This window comes from Ambystoma mexicanum, chromosome 3q (assembly GCF_040938575.1).
Source record: "Ambystoma mexicanum isolate Mex_15411 chromosome 3q, UKY_AmexF1_1, whole genome shotgun sequence".
NCBI classification, from domain to species: Eukaryota; Metazoa; Chordata; class Amphibia; order Caudata; family Ambystomatidae; genus Ambystoma; species Ambystoma mexicanum.
In genome coordinates, this window is record NC_090926.1 from 1,289,399,652 (window position 1) to 1,289,414,675 (window position 15,024).

At 47.4% G+C, this 15,024-nt stretch overlaps 1 protein-coding gene across 3 annotated transcripts in view; it reads left to right on the forward strand.

The window, feature by feature from the left end:
- The window catches only part of CC2D1A (coiled-coil and C2 domain containing 1A), a 988,624-nt gene that overhangs the window by 505,998 nt on the left and 467,602 nt on the right, over window positions 1–15,024 (forward strand). For all 3 annotated transcript variants that reach the window (XM_069604374.1, XM_069604377.1, XM_069604375.1), the window contains 3 exons: window positions 10,866–10,988; window positions 11,532–11,590; window positions 11,849–11,965. In XM_069604374.1, the coding sequence (XP_069460475.1) occupies window positions 10,866–10,988; window positions 11,532–11,590; window positions 11,849–11,965 (299 nt within the window). The remainder of the gene's footprint in view (window positions 1–10,865; window positions 10,989–11,531; window positions 11,591–11,848; window positions 11,966–15,024) is intronic.

Here is a 15,024-nt window from a genome sequence, read left to right on the forward strand (position 1 = left end):
AACAGAACCACCGGACCCGACAGAACAAGGACGCCTTAGGGAGACAGAATCCGAAACCAGAACTTGTTGATAAGTTGTTCCTTCCACGTTTGTCCGTTGTGTGGCACGGTCGTCCAGTAGATAGATGCACGATGTTCCTGGCGGTCGAAGAGCGCTGATTCCTTTGAGTAAACAAAATCCAATGCGCGGCGCCAATGTAACAGGAAAACGACACGGTACGTTTGGTGCTATATGTATCCGTGGGCCGTAATCCTGAGTCCCAAAGTATTGAGAGTAGGTAGATAACGTAAGCAGGGTTTGGCAACAGACAAGGAACAAGGTACAAAGGACTAGGCAGAAACAATCCAGGGAACATAGCCAGAGGTCGAAATACCAAGAAGTCGATAACCAAAACAGAGGATGAGGCAATAACAATCCGTTAGACAGGCAAGATTCGTAATGGCATGGAAAACTAAGATCAAGAATTCACAACGTACTACTTCAAATCAGAAGCTTCGATTCTCCTCGCGGCTTATGAGCCCAACGTCACGTGAACTGCCCTTACGTCGCACATGACCAGTACGGCTCCTGAAACGACCCAGTCTCGAAGGGAACTGCAGACGCTCTGCGAGACGGGTCTTAGCTGTGAGAAAAACCCAGTGTACCAAAGGAACAAGGGGTCTATGTAATGCAGCACCCCTCATAAATCTGGAACTTCGGGTATCAGAGATGCGTGGTTGTTGAAGACCAGGTAAACTCGGTACTGGCTGATTGCGTACCCTAACAGATCCCTTTCCCAAAGAGCGCCCCACTCCCCGGGAGGCCCAGAAACGAGAAACTAGCTTAGGAGCATGGACATTCCCAACAGGTTCCCATGTTCGATCCTCTGACCCGTAACCCTTCCAGTGAATAAGATATTGACGTACGCCCTGAGACACACGGGTATCCAAGATCCGATGAACCTCGTACTCATCCGAGCCCTGAACTGAAACCGGAAACGGACGAGACTGCAATCTTGTGAAGGCCGGGCAAGGCTTAATTAAAGAGACATGGAATACCGGATGAATCTTCCAACGATCAGGTAAAGATAGACGAACCACTACCGGGTTCACAACTTCCACCACCCTGTAAGGACCCACAAATCTAGGCTGAGGGGCCTTCCTCCCAGACATCCTTAGATTCTTTGTGGAAAGCCAAACCAAAGAACCCACCTGATAACAAGGTGCCAATGATCGGTGCCGATCAACTGTCTCTTTAGCCGCAGAACGGGCCTCAGATAAATGCTGTTTGACATCATTCCGTAGCTTGGCCAAATTGCGCATACATACGGAAGCCGCAGGCACAGACACAGGAGGAGCTAAAGATAGGGGGATGGTGCGTGGATGAAAACCAAACATGCAAAGAATGGAGAAACCTTAGTAGCGGTATGTAGGGAATTATTGTATGCAAATTCTGCCATTCCCAGGACTGAAAGCCAGTCATCTTGATACTGCAGAATGAGGCAACGTAAATACTGCTCCATGGTGGAGTTGAGCCGCTCCGTTTGCCCATCCGTCTGCGGATGATACTCGGAGGAAAGTCTGTCTTCAATACCTAAGGCAGAGGTGATTGCTTTCCAAAACGTGGAGGTGAACTGCGGCCCCCTGTCAGATACAATGATGGTAGGCAACCCAAAGAAACAAAAAATGTTTTGCATAAATAGGGTGGCCAGAGTTGGAGCGGATGGCAGTCCCTAGCAAGGAATAAAACGAGCCTGCTTTGTGAAGTAATCAATGACAACCCATAACGTGTCATAACCCCGTACAGGCGGTAGCTCCACAACAAAGTCCATGGAAATCATTGTCCAAGGCGAATCTGGGACCGGAAGAGGTTGTAACAAACCCATTGGCCTAGAACGAAGACTCTTGCTCTGGGCACATATGGCGCAAGAAGAAACATAGTCCTTGACGTAGTTATGCATAGAAGGCCACCAACACCACCTTGTCAAAAGATCCATGGTATTTCGTATTCTGGGATGGGCTGCCATTTTAGAATCATGACACCAATTCAAGGCAGTGGTTCTAGTGTTCTCATCCGATACAAACACTCGTCCTTGAACATATGGGAGACCCTGTACAATATCAATATTGTATTTCTAGATCTCTATGGGACCGGATTGAACCAATTCTCCAAACTGGTCCTCATAGAAGGTTGTAGCACACAACCACACACTACTTACCATGCATACGAGATAGCGCATCAGCATTATGATGTTGGGAACCTGGACGATACGTATTGTATTGTATTTTTTATTTGACGTGACCACAAAATTGTAAGACGAAAAGAACTCGTGCCAGCAGGCATGCCTGGCAGTGTTACATTTTACCGAACGCAACGCCACAAGATTCCTATGGTCCGTGAACACCTGTATAGGTGAAGAAGTGCCAAGGAGATGGTGTCTTCATACAAGGAACGCATCACGGACTGCCAAAAGCTCTTTTTCCGTGACCGTGTAGTTCTTTTCGTATGAGTTCAGTTTCTGTAAATGAAAAGCCACTGGATGATGATCGCCAGTGACTCGACAGGCCTGGGACAGGATGGCTCCAACCGCGACTTCTGATGCATCCGCCTCTACAATGAATGGTAATGTAGGGTCAGGATGTAGCAATACAGGAGCGGTAGTGAAAGCCTCTTTTAGGAGATCGAAAGCAACTTGAGCTTCCGGATTTCATACAAAACGAGACTTGCAACTGGTCAAAGCAGTTAAGGGGGCCACAATCGTGGAGAAGGAGCGAATAAAACGGCGGTAAAAATTGGAAAATCCCAAAAATGACTGTAGGGATTTCAAATCCTTTGGCACCGGCCAGGATAGCACCGCTTCTACCTTCGACCGACTCATGTGAATCCCTCGGTTAGTAATGATGTATCCTAAGAATTCCACTGAGGTGACATGAAAAACACACTTTTCCAACTTGGCATACAGACAATGGTCCCTCAATTTCTGCAGAACAGCAGAAACATGTTGAACATGGGTTGCAAGGTCAGGCGAGTATATGAGGATATTGTCTAGGTAAATAGCCACAAACACATCCAGCATTTCCTTGAATATGTCATTAATTAAGTGCTGGAAGGTGGCAGGGGCATTACAAAGCCCGAATGGCATCACACAATACTCATATAAACCGTACCATGTTTTAAAAGCGGTTTTTCACTCGTCCCCTTGACGAATCCTCACCAGGTTATAGGTACCCCTGAGATCTAATTTGGTGAACACCTCCGAAGAACCCAATTGATCCAATAATACTGAGATGAGTGGCATAGGATACTGGTTTCTTATCGTGATGGCGTTCAGTTCCCGATAATCTATACAAGATCTCAAATCTCCCTCCTTTTTGGGCACGAATATTGGAGAGGCAGCTGGTGAACGTGAGGGTCTTATGAAACCTGTCTTAAGTGAGTTATCAATGTATTCCTTTAAGAGAGCGTCCTCCTTGACTGTTGAGTACACTCTACCACTTGGTAACTTAGCCCCTGGTACAAGGCCAATCGGACAATCATAAGGCCTGTGTGGTGGCAAAATGTCCGCCCCCTTATGATCGAAAACATCTCGAAAAGGTGCATAAACTTCAGGGAGTAAAACCTTAGCTACCGCCCCTACAGTGGGAGCAATCAGCAGTAACGGTCAACAAGGGTTAGAAAGACCAGAACCAGAAGAAAAACAGGAACCTTCACAGTAAGAAGAGACGAAATCTACTTCGCCAGACTTCCAATCAATGCAAGGATTATGTAATCTCAACCATGGGAGACCCAAAATAAGCTGAAACTGACGGACAGTAATGACATCGAAAGAGATGCATTCCACATGTCCGGTACCAATGGTCATGGTTAAAGAAACGGTCTGCTCAGTAACCCAACCAGATAGAAGAGTGGTACCATCGACAGCATTTACTAATTCAGGTTTACTTTTGTTCACCAATGGAATCTTTAAACCATTGACATAGTCAGAATCAATGTAGTTGCCAGTAGCACCAGAGTCGAGAACGGCCTTGATCTGCCATGAAGAACCATCCGAAATAGCCAATCGGGTCTGGATAGAGAACATAGTTGTGATGGTGGGGTCCTGAAGCTTCGAGTGCGGCAATAAGACCCCATCTACTGCCGGGCTTTCAAGGTTCCCTGTTTCTTGGGTTTACGGGTGCACTGACGTAATAAATGATCAGAGGCCCCACAGTAAAAACATAAATTGTCCCTCCTGCGTCGTTCCCGTTCTTCTGCAGTAAGAGGCCCCCAAACAGTCCCTATCTGCATTGGTTCACTGCCACTGGATGATGCCACTGGTATTGATATGAGGATTTGGGTTTTACGTTCCCCTTTACGTTCTGAACGTCTGGCGTCTATTTGTAACACCATATCTAGGAGATCCGGAAATGCTGTAGGTAACACGGGAACAGTGGCCAGTATGTCCTTTAAAGGGTCAGACAAACTTTTGTAAAACTGGGATGTTTTCTTCTCTTCTGGCTAGTTAGTTTTGGCTGCTAATTGATTGAACCGAGCCAGGTAAGAAAAGAGCATCGAATCCCCCTGTGCGAGATTCAACAATTCCAAGTCTGTGGCTTGCGTCTTATACCTAGTGTCAAAAACACGACTCCTCGCCTCAAGAAGCGCATCACAGTCATACAACATATGACTGCCCTCTTCCAATAGAGGATTAGCCCAAGCTGCCGCAGTTCCTCCTAAGTGAGAGAGGACAAAGGCAGCTTTAGTGGTAGAGTCTGGGAACGAATTAGGCCGACACAAAAAGTGCAAGCGGCACTGGTTCACGAAGGTTCGGAACACTTGAGTCCCCCATGACCCTTTCTGGAGGGGCAAGAGGAAATTGGGCCGTGAGATATACTGGATTCTGCGTATGACTCCCAGACGGCAGAACCGAAGTCGAGGGTCCAGGTGTCGGGGGTACAGTAGTAGGAGCCACCGGAATAGCTGCCTGCTATTCATCCATGCGACGTTGCATCGCGTTGTGCGCGGCAGCCATGTCATTCCTCAAGTCTGCTACCAATTGCATGATTTCAGCCAAATTCTCACTGATCTCCATAGTAAGCGGCTTCTGATTCTATTAGGAATCTCACGGTCTTGACCCCGTAGTGTAGCCGTAGAATTCCTCAAAACAATATTCCCTTGGGGTAGGTACAAACAAACCACTAATAGGAGTATTACTCCGAGAAAAAGGAGATCAGTCGCTGACCCGAACTTGTGGACTCTGTCACCGGAAGATTTGCAACTCTCAACAGGGCAGTACCTTAAAGACAAAGGTATATCTCAGAAATGATTCACAGGTATAGCTATACTCCAAACAAGGCCTAAAAGACTACACTGAAACCAAGCAGGAGATTAAAAACAAGAGACACTCAGTGTTTCCTTTAGAAACTTAGTTCTAGAAAACAGTCCCCTTGAGACACTCTGAAAGCCCACGGGAGAAACGCATGCCAACAACAACAAAACAAAGAAATAAGCAGGCTTACCAAAGTGGAGGAATAGGAGATGGGCTGTAAGCAATTCTGGTCTCGGAGGGAGAAAGACCACCCGACGGAACAAGGACGCAAGACTGAGGTGGTGAGTCTCTAGTCCCCTGGAACCACCGGACCCGACGGCACGCGGACGCCTTTTCCTGAGGTGGTAAGTCTCAAGTCCATACACAGAACCACCAGACCCGACGGAACGAGGACGCCTTAGGGAGACAGAATCCGGGACCAGAACTTGTCGATAAGTTGTTCCTTCCACGTTCGTCCGTTGTGTGGCACTGTCGTCCAGTAGATAGATGCACGATGTTCTGGGCGGTCGAAGAGCACTGATTCTTTTGAGTAAACAAAATCCAATGCGCGGCGCCAATGTAACAGGAAAACGGCACGGTACGTTTGGTGCTATATGTATCCGTGGGCCGTAATCCTGAGTCCCAAAGCATTGAGAGTAGGTAGATAGCGTAAGCAGGGTTTGGCAACAGACAAGGAACAAGGTACAAAGGACTAGGCAGAAACAATCCAGGGTATGTAGCCAGAGGTCGAAACACCAAGAAGTTGATAACCAAAACAAAGGATGAGGCAATAACAATCCTTTAGACAGGCAAGATTTGTAATGGCAAGGAAAAGTAAGATCAAGGATTCACAACGTACTACCTCAAATCGGAAGCTTCGATTCTCCTCGCGGCTTATGAGCCCAACGTCACGTGAACTGCCCTTACGTCGTACATGACCAGTACGGCTCCTGAAACGACCCAGTCTCTAAGGCAACCGCAGACCCTCTACGAGACGGGTCTTAGACGTGAGAAAAACCCGGTGTGCCAAAGGAACAAAGGGTCTATGTAATGCAGCACCCCTCATAAATCTGGAACTTCGGGTATCAGCGATGCGTGGTTGTTGAAGAACAGGTAAACTCGGGACTGGCTGATTGGGTACCCTAACACCTGGGCTCAGACGTCCGTTCCTAGGAGCAGATATCTGGTCCCAGGGAGGGTTGCATGACATGGCACCCACTCCATTGCAGGTGTGGGGGGTCAACGCCCCATCCCATTAGAACATTTCCCGACCCTTTGGGGTGCCCCGCAGCCCCCCTAAAAAGTGTTCCACCGTTTTCACTTTTTTCCTTTGGTAACCCAACTCCCCTTGGTGCAGAGAGGCACATTGATGTGCCAATATGGCCCTGGGGTGCCCAAACCTTACTGTCCCACCCACTGGGGGGCCTGTTCCACCATTTTTAGAGGTTTAGAGGCCCTCTCCATCCTCACCCCAAATGGGTGGTGGGGGCAGCTCATGCAGGCCTCCCTGGGCCTCCTACAAACGGCTGCGTGAGATACACCACCCTCCATTTGGGGTGGGTGGGATAGGGCCCCCAAAAATAGTGGTGCAGGCCCCCCAGTGGGTGGGACAGTAAGGTTTGGGCACCCCGTCGCCAGATTGGCACACCAATGTGCCCCTCTGCGCCAAGGCAAGTTTTGTAAACGAAGAAAAAAAATGGAAAAGGTACACTACACTTTAGGGTGGGCTGAGGGGCACCCTAAACCGCCAGGTAATTATCTAATGTAATGGGGGTTGACCCTCTATCCCCCAACACCAAATGCAGGGGGGGGCATCTCATTCAGCCCTCCCTGGGGGCAGTTAAGAGGGCGGCATCTCATTCAGCCCTCCCTGGGGTCAGATGCCCCTTCCTAGGAGCAGATATCTGCCCCCAGGCAGGGCTACAAGGGGTGCCCCCATTTCCCCTTGGGGTGAGGGGGAGAGGGTCACCCCCCTTTTCTGTAAAATATATCCCTGGTGGCTAGTGCCCCCCCAATCCCACCCAAAATTCCCTTTTGTTGTTGTGTTTTTTTTGTTGCCCCCTTCCCTGGGGGCAGATGAACAGCCATCTGCCCCTAGGGTTGTACACATGTGTGCCCCCATACTTTGGGGGCTGGGTGGGGGCCAGGGATGCTTACTGTAAGCAGCCCCCCCTTCCCCCCAGCATTCAAAGACATCCCTGGTGTCTAGTGGCCATTGCTGCCCGTGCAATGGGCACCCTGCACCCGATCCGCGGCAGCAAAGCTGTCACACAGGGTGTCCTTGGAAAGGGGTGAATCTCCCCTTTCCAAGGACACCCTTTACGAAAAAATCCCTGGTGGCTAGGGCCCCCAAAATCCCCTTCCCTTCACGTATTTTTTTCCGATTAGTTTTTTATAATTTTTTTTTTTATGCCCCCACCCCTGGGGCAGATGGTCACCTGTCTGCCCCCAGGGGTCTTTATATATGGGCCCCCATGCTTTGGGGGCTGGGGTGGGAGAGGGCTGCTTACTGTAAGCAGCTTCCCCCCCAACGTCACAAACGTTTCCCTGGTGTCTAGTAGGCATTGCAGTCCACGCATCGAGCGCCCTGCGCCCGATCCGCGGACAGCAATGCTGTCACACAGGGTGTCATTGGAAAAGGGGAGAATCTCTTCTTTCCAACGACACCTTCCTCGATCTCTGGCCTGAAATACAGCCGGAGATTGAGGGGGAGAAAGGTGAACACTCAACTTTTATTTTCACCGCAGCAGCCCGAAATGGCTGAAGGTAATCCAGCCCCCTGGCATGAGGCCCTCGAAAGCAAGAGACTTTTATTGAAAAGCAACTTAACCATCAAAGAACCTAATGGCTGGTACGGAACTGTCGACTTGTGATGGGAAGTCTCGAGTGTGTGCTGTGCTCAGGAGAACCACTTTGTCCCTTGCTCAAAACGTAGGGAAGTGAGACCCCTGGCAATCACAACCAGACTTATTATTGTGAACACTTCTTTCTTTATTGAAAACCCTATCCCGCACTCTTTCTGTAATTAGTTGTAAGGATTTGGCAATTATTTTTTTTTGGTATAGGCCTTTTACTTTGACAATATGCCACAAGGACTGCCTTATTTTTCATTTGATGGTCAAAGCTTGCTCCTATCTTAGATTAAAAAAGAAATAATAATAATAATAATAATAATTCAGGTTTAGGTTAGGCGTTTTTCCAACCTGCATTTACAGTTTAATAAACACCCTTTAACTGTGATCACTTGTCTGTCTTTACTGTTGCCACCATGAGTTCCTTACAAGACCCAGTTGGTAAACGTGTACACTAGTATTCTGAAATGCAAGTTAAGTGAATCCAACAGCATTACTTTTGGGAATAGGCATAACCCATTCACAGGTGAGTAAAATATTCTTACATATACTTTTCAGAATGGCAGAACACATTCAAGGTAAGAACTTGTGTAACTGCTCACTCTGAGGGTCAGTTACCAACCAACTCTTTCACAAGTAAGTACCTTTTAAACTCTTGTTATACCTTTCAAGGCAAAATCCTTTTCTTATCCAGCCCTTCACTAGTCTATTGCATGAGCTCTCTCAGAGGCATAAGAGGAAGCCTAGTGGTCTGGGGGCCAGCTGCAGGCAGGATGAGATGATGGGGCTTAGTTGCAGGAAAAGTGAGAGTGCCTCAGGAAGACTGTGCAAAACAAGTAAGTAGTAGTTAGGGTCCAGGGACTTCTGAGAAGACACCTTAGGTGGATTCTAGCAGTGGGCCTGGGTGAACTAGATCAGAGAACTCCCAATCAACAGAAACGCCCCAAAGCTTTACAGAAATCACAAAGGCTTAAGGTAGGTAAATACTCCAGCCAACACTGTACCTCCACGCGGAAGAAGAGTTGCAGCAGGGATCAACTGGGAGGGCTCCTGGCAAGAGTTTCTTCATGAATGGATGCGGCTTTGTGGTTTTGGCACCCTTTTCAGGAGCCAGAAGATGACTGAATATCGCTGATTGTATTCTCCTCACTTGCAAGGTCCAGCACTCTGGTGAGGGGACTTTTCGGACTCTATTCATGTCCTTGGAGGTCCAGCAGGATGGCAGCAAAGTTTCAGCTCGATTCGGAATTTGAAAGACCATGCATACCCACGGTATTGGGGTATTGGCGCCTCGCAAGGTCGCAGCACAGCGTGCTATGGCTCAAAATGCAGGTCTTCTTGAGTCCAGTGGTTTTCACCAGGCTCTGGGTCGGTGCTGGCCTTTTCGGGATCACAGTTTGATTGGAAGGGAAGGGTTACAGCAGGCTCTGGTAACGCAGCAGGCTCTACGGTCACTGGAAATGGCTACGGCTGTTGTTTCTTCATCTTCCTCTTCAGTTTCAGTTCCAGTGGTAGACTACCTCTTGAGCTTCCAGGGTCAGACGTTTTATGCAGTAACCCAGCCAATCAAAAAACCTGCACCATTCAAATTTGGGGGTTGGCAGCCCTTTCAGGACAGCCAGCCTTTGAACTGTATTCTCACAGGCAGGCTGGAAGACAAAGGACTGCAGAGTTTTGGACTCCTCCCTCGCGTCCTGCATTCACAGACACTCTGCAGCCTGGGCGGGCTTGACCAAGGTCTCCTGCTGAAGGGCAGGGGAAAGACCAAGAAGAGACGAGAAGTGCGAAAATGTCAACAAAAAGAAGACTGGGGCCATTTTGGTAAAATGAGCACCCATGGGTGCCTTTACTGCAGCTGTGAAAACAGTCAGGTAAAGGTGCACCGAATTTGTCAAAAGGTTCACTGCCACCAGTAATTTAAGGTAAGCTTGTCTATGTAACAGAATTAATAATTTTAGTGTGAAAGGGAATACATTGTATCTACCCAGCACTACACATAAGTTGGGGTGTGCTGGTTTCACCTAACAAAATGTAGAGGGGATAGAAATAACCTTTTTACCCCTGGGAACTGTAGTTCTCGCAAGGTTAGTCAGAGAACGTAAAGGGGAGCACATAGAGCAACCCTGTTAGAATAAAAAGGTATATACCAAAAGTTATCAGAGGATCAAATTAAAAGGATACTATGGAGAGTCTTACAAATGACACCCATACAAAAAGTAAAAGGATCTGTGAGTGTGAAAAAAGGCTCCCACTCACTGAGGTGTAGGGAATAATAATTTACCAGGCCAGCAAAATGTTCTGGGGTTCTCACAAGTGATGTAGATTTAGCTCTAAAGTTAAAATTTTACCCAACATTATTTCCCTACACATGCAACCAAAAGAAGGTAAATAGAGGCTGAACTACAACTTCTGATAAAGCTTCCTTAAATTTGGTTAGATGGGGTTGCAAAATAAATTCCAACTACTGGTTGGCTGGCATGAGGATGCCCATCGTTTCCCACCCTGCTCCCTCCTTTCCACCTATCCCAATGTGTTGCATGGGGTAAGGAGAGCAAAGACTTCCATTGTGTTGGTGAGTGCTGAAGGTCTGTGTTCCCCAACTGTAGGGTGATGGAAGGGGATGTGTTTTGCTCCGCTCCAGTGGGAAGGCTGAAGCGATCAATGTGAAGGAGGGTCTGCATCTCAGTGAGTTATGTTTCAATGCTGGCTGACATTCTATGCTTGCGCTCTCTTCTTGTGGGGTTTAGGTTCCTCAGGCCCCTGTAAATGAAGAGGACTTTACACTCGTGCAGAACCGTGGAAGTAATGTTCCAGCCAAAACCGCAGCGCAGTACACCGAGCTGATGGAGTTACTGAAGCAGCAGCATGAGGTAGATCGGTCCATTGAACCGAGGACTCACATTGAGCAAGTAAATTAGTTCATGCCACATCTCTATGGGGTGTGGCTCCTTCTCGCCCCGCCCTGTTTTCCCTCATAGCCTCTTCCTGTTCAGCTTGTATCTCCCTGCCCCCACACCTGTTACATCCCATCTTGCTCATTTGGTTCTCCTCCAGCCCACAGAACGGGTGGCTTCTTAATTGGGTCTCGGGCTGTCCGTTCGGTACAACGTGCTTTTATCGCGGAATGTTTTTTGGCAGGGGTGTTTTTTAACCGCTAATTTATTTTATTAAAAAACACACTGAATTTTGGGGGTGGGGAGGGATAGAAAATGCTATATATGGGGTGTGGGTGTTTGGGGGTAGATAACAAATTGAAGGGAATGGGGGGGGGGCACCCCTCCAAATATAATTTTAAAAAAATGTGATGGGTTTTTGCGATAACAAATTTGCGGTAAAAAAACCCTGCGAAAAAACATTGCACAAATAAATGACATGCAACCGTTCCTTCTCACCATTCTTCTTGTCTCTTCCAGATGTGCATGTCCTACTCCAAGCAATTTACTCACCTGGGGAACATTGCAGAAACAAGCAGGTATGTTTATGTGCACAGCACACAGTCTGTATTTCGCTCTCCCTGTTTCTCTCTGGACCCTCCCCTTTCCCATGTTTGATCCCTTCTGACTTTGCTTTCCTACTTGCAGCTCTGTTGTCCTCTCCCTGTTCATCTCCTTCTTAGTTGGCAATTGCAGTGGATCCTTTACCTTCATCAGGATGTATCTGTGCACACGTTTGTTTGGTCACTTAAGCCACGAAGGTTGCTAGATCACCTTTCACTCTGCTCTCTGCTTAGATTCGAGAAGATGGGCGCGGACTGTAAGAAAAACATTGAGATCTTGAAGCAGGCACATGCCAAAGGATACCCGTTGCCCAAGTTTCACTACGAGGAGCGAACTTTCAACATTGTCAAGTAGGTGCTGACTTGATTGTTTTCATTGGTATGGCAGCAAAGGCAGTCGCTGACAAAGTCAAAAGTTCTGCAGGATTCTACAGGTAGCCCATTCTAAGTACTCGGCATTTAGGAAATACTTTACCTGCTATATCAAAATTGGTCTGTAGCAGTTGGGGTCATTATAGTCCCCTTTCCTAAATATGGGGACCACAATGCTCTGCACCCATGAGTGGGGGAAAACTCTAGAAGAGTGTACTGCATTAAAGAGCTTGTACAAAATTGGAAGCCACCATTCTGAACAGCCCTTGATAATAGCCAAGTGTATGTCGTCAAGACAGGCAGCTTTACTGGAGGGAAGGGATTTTAGAATCCAGGCGATCTCCTCCATGCTTATCTTTATTTCTTTAGCACTTAAATGAACAATGGTTTCTGGAGCCATTATGTCAGCATCGAAAAAGCCGCCCTGGAAGTGGGTCCTACACTTCTCGGATGGAATTTGGTCAGCCCTGCTTACGCCAAGTGTTGGGGAGAATTCTCAAAAAGGTGCTAATTCCCTCCACCTTAGAGACCCCCAGCAACTTTGCTGGATTTTGAGGACTTGATTTTTTTTACTTGGAGAGAGTGAGGCCCTTTTTCCCACTCTCTCCTGTGTTTTACTGTGATTTTATATACACCGTTTCTTTCCCAGAGCATTGTACTTGCTAGACCCAGCACACCCTATCTTAGTTACTGCTAAGGGTTACTTAGTATCCTGTGTCTAAATGCTCCTGTAACATTTTTTGTTACCCTTTCCTCAATTGACTGGCTGGTGGCAGTGTTTCGTTTTGAACTACCATGGTTTGCATTTACCGCGACCGTTCGCGGACCCGGTAATGTTAACCGGGGGAGCCATATTTTTCAAAATGGCATCCAGCCATCTTTGTTTTTGCCCGGTCTTCTTTTTTCGCCAGGTCTTTGTGGAAAGGTCTTTCTAGAGAGTTTCTTTGCGCACCAAACCTGGTTTGGCCTCTTTGTTCATTCGCCTTTGGCGGGCTTCAGGAGTGAAACCCGCCTCTGGATCCCAGAGTGTCTGGCGTAGGCAGGAAGTGAGGGAGGTGCCTGAAACTCCCTGTGCTTAGTCTCCTAGGAGACCCAAATGCACTTTGTGGTGATTGGCTGGCTGACTGTCCAGCAAGGAAAGCCACCCTGCTGGGTGAGTGAGTGACAGCTAGGCTGATATGAATGGGAGAGAACTGAATAAAAGGAGTCTTTTGGCTTGGAAGGCAGTCGACCACTGGACGAAGGAACTGAAGAAGAGCATGAAGAGGACGCCTGCTGCAACTCCTGGACCGTTTTTGCCCGGTGAAGACCTGCTGCAGTGACTACTTGCCAAGTTCGCATCGACAGAGAAGTCCCTGCAAGGATGACTTCTCCCCTTGAGTTGGTGGGACCAATCAACTCCCAAATAAGCCACCTGAACACCCATCTCGGAGCTGGTTGAATTTCCTCAGTTGCTGCATGAAACCGTAGAGCCAGGGAGAGGGACACCAGATTGTGTGCATTACTTGTGAGCTGACCTAAAGCTTTTGGAAGATCCTCCAGACCCCCACGAAGCAGGACCGACCAAGCCTGGCCCCACTCAGTCGAGTGCGGGACTTCAGATGTGAGGAAAGTCCACCCTGACAGCCAGGAACCGCGCTTACTGCTATTTGCTGTACCACAAGGAACAGAAACGCGAAACAGCCACTGAAAGTAAAGTTTACCGGTTGCCAGCTTTGACGGTGCCAGTGCAGTGCAGGAGTCCCCCGACGTCCTCCCTCTTGTCCCCACGACTGAGGCCCAGGAACAGTGAGCTCTGCAGAACTGCCCAGGAACAGAAGTCATCAGCTGCATCTTTTCTGCTTTATCAAGGTACTGTAAAACAAGTCTAAGAGAACTTACCTCTTACTGTGGAAGTGCTTGTAACTTCTACCACTCGCACGTCTAATCAGCTTGTGGCCCTACATTTCATTCTTCTTTTTATCAAAGACTCCTAAGAACTTGTGCAAAGACTTTTCCATTTACTTACCTGAAGTGTTGCATCCTATGCAAAGACTTTTGCCTATTGACTTTGCCTTAGCTTATTGAATTGAATGACCCTTCTAAATGATATCTGAAAGTATTTGCCCAGCTTATGCATATTGGTAATTTCTTGTGTTCTAACAACCTTTGCCTTTAACTTACTTCTGAAGAGTATTCTGAATGCCAACAGTAATATATTATTGGTCCCCAGCACCCTTGTTACTGAAGTCACCTGTGGGTGTAGGTTGTGTCTGTGGGCCATCCCAAAAGTGTCTTGTCTGATTCAGAAATTAGAGTGTACAGTATTGAAGTATATTTGTGTGTTACTATTCTATTGCTCCCTTCTAACGAAGGCTTTATAACTGACTGATAAATACATTTTTAATGGTTTATGCAAGAAACCTTGAGTGTAAGTATATTTGAATACCTGTAATTGTGAAACTTTGTAACTCCACTACAGCTCACATTTCACCTCTTGAGATAAGCCTGGCTGCTCAATTCTATCCTTTTTAGGATTGTTTTAGTCCACATGGGTGTCCTGATTGAGTGTTCCTGTCCTTGCTTGAATTTAAAATTACACTCTTCATACACTCTTCATTCACGTACACTGTCATACTACGGCACCTCCAACACTCGGTTGGTATACACCTGTTTTTGGTAGTTTTTGGAATCGTGCCTCTGGTGGATGATTTCTATAAGCTTGTCATACGTGGATACCAGTCCAGAGCCTAATAGAGCATCAGCTAGGATATAGTGTCTAAGGCTAGCAACGGAGCGAAATGTGTACTCCCTTCAGATTTCTCCCTGTCCAATTTTCTCAGTTTACTGATGCCATTGCTTGTTGCTAAGGAATCTGATGCAGAAATTGAGGCGCGCTCCATCAGAATTAATGAGGAGTGATGGCTTTCAACGCTATCTAATATTGCAAAGCGGCCTATTTGGGAAAATAAATGGCAGTCCACTATGCAATAATAATTGAGGCAAACCCTGAGCTGGAGGAGGTCCGTAGGTTAGCACCTACGCCCCCAGGTGAGAGG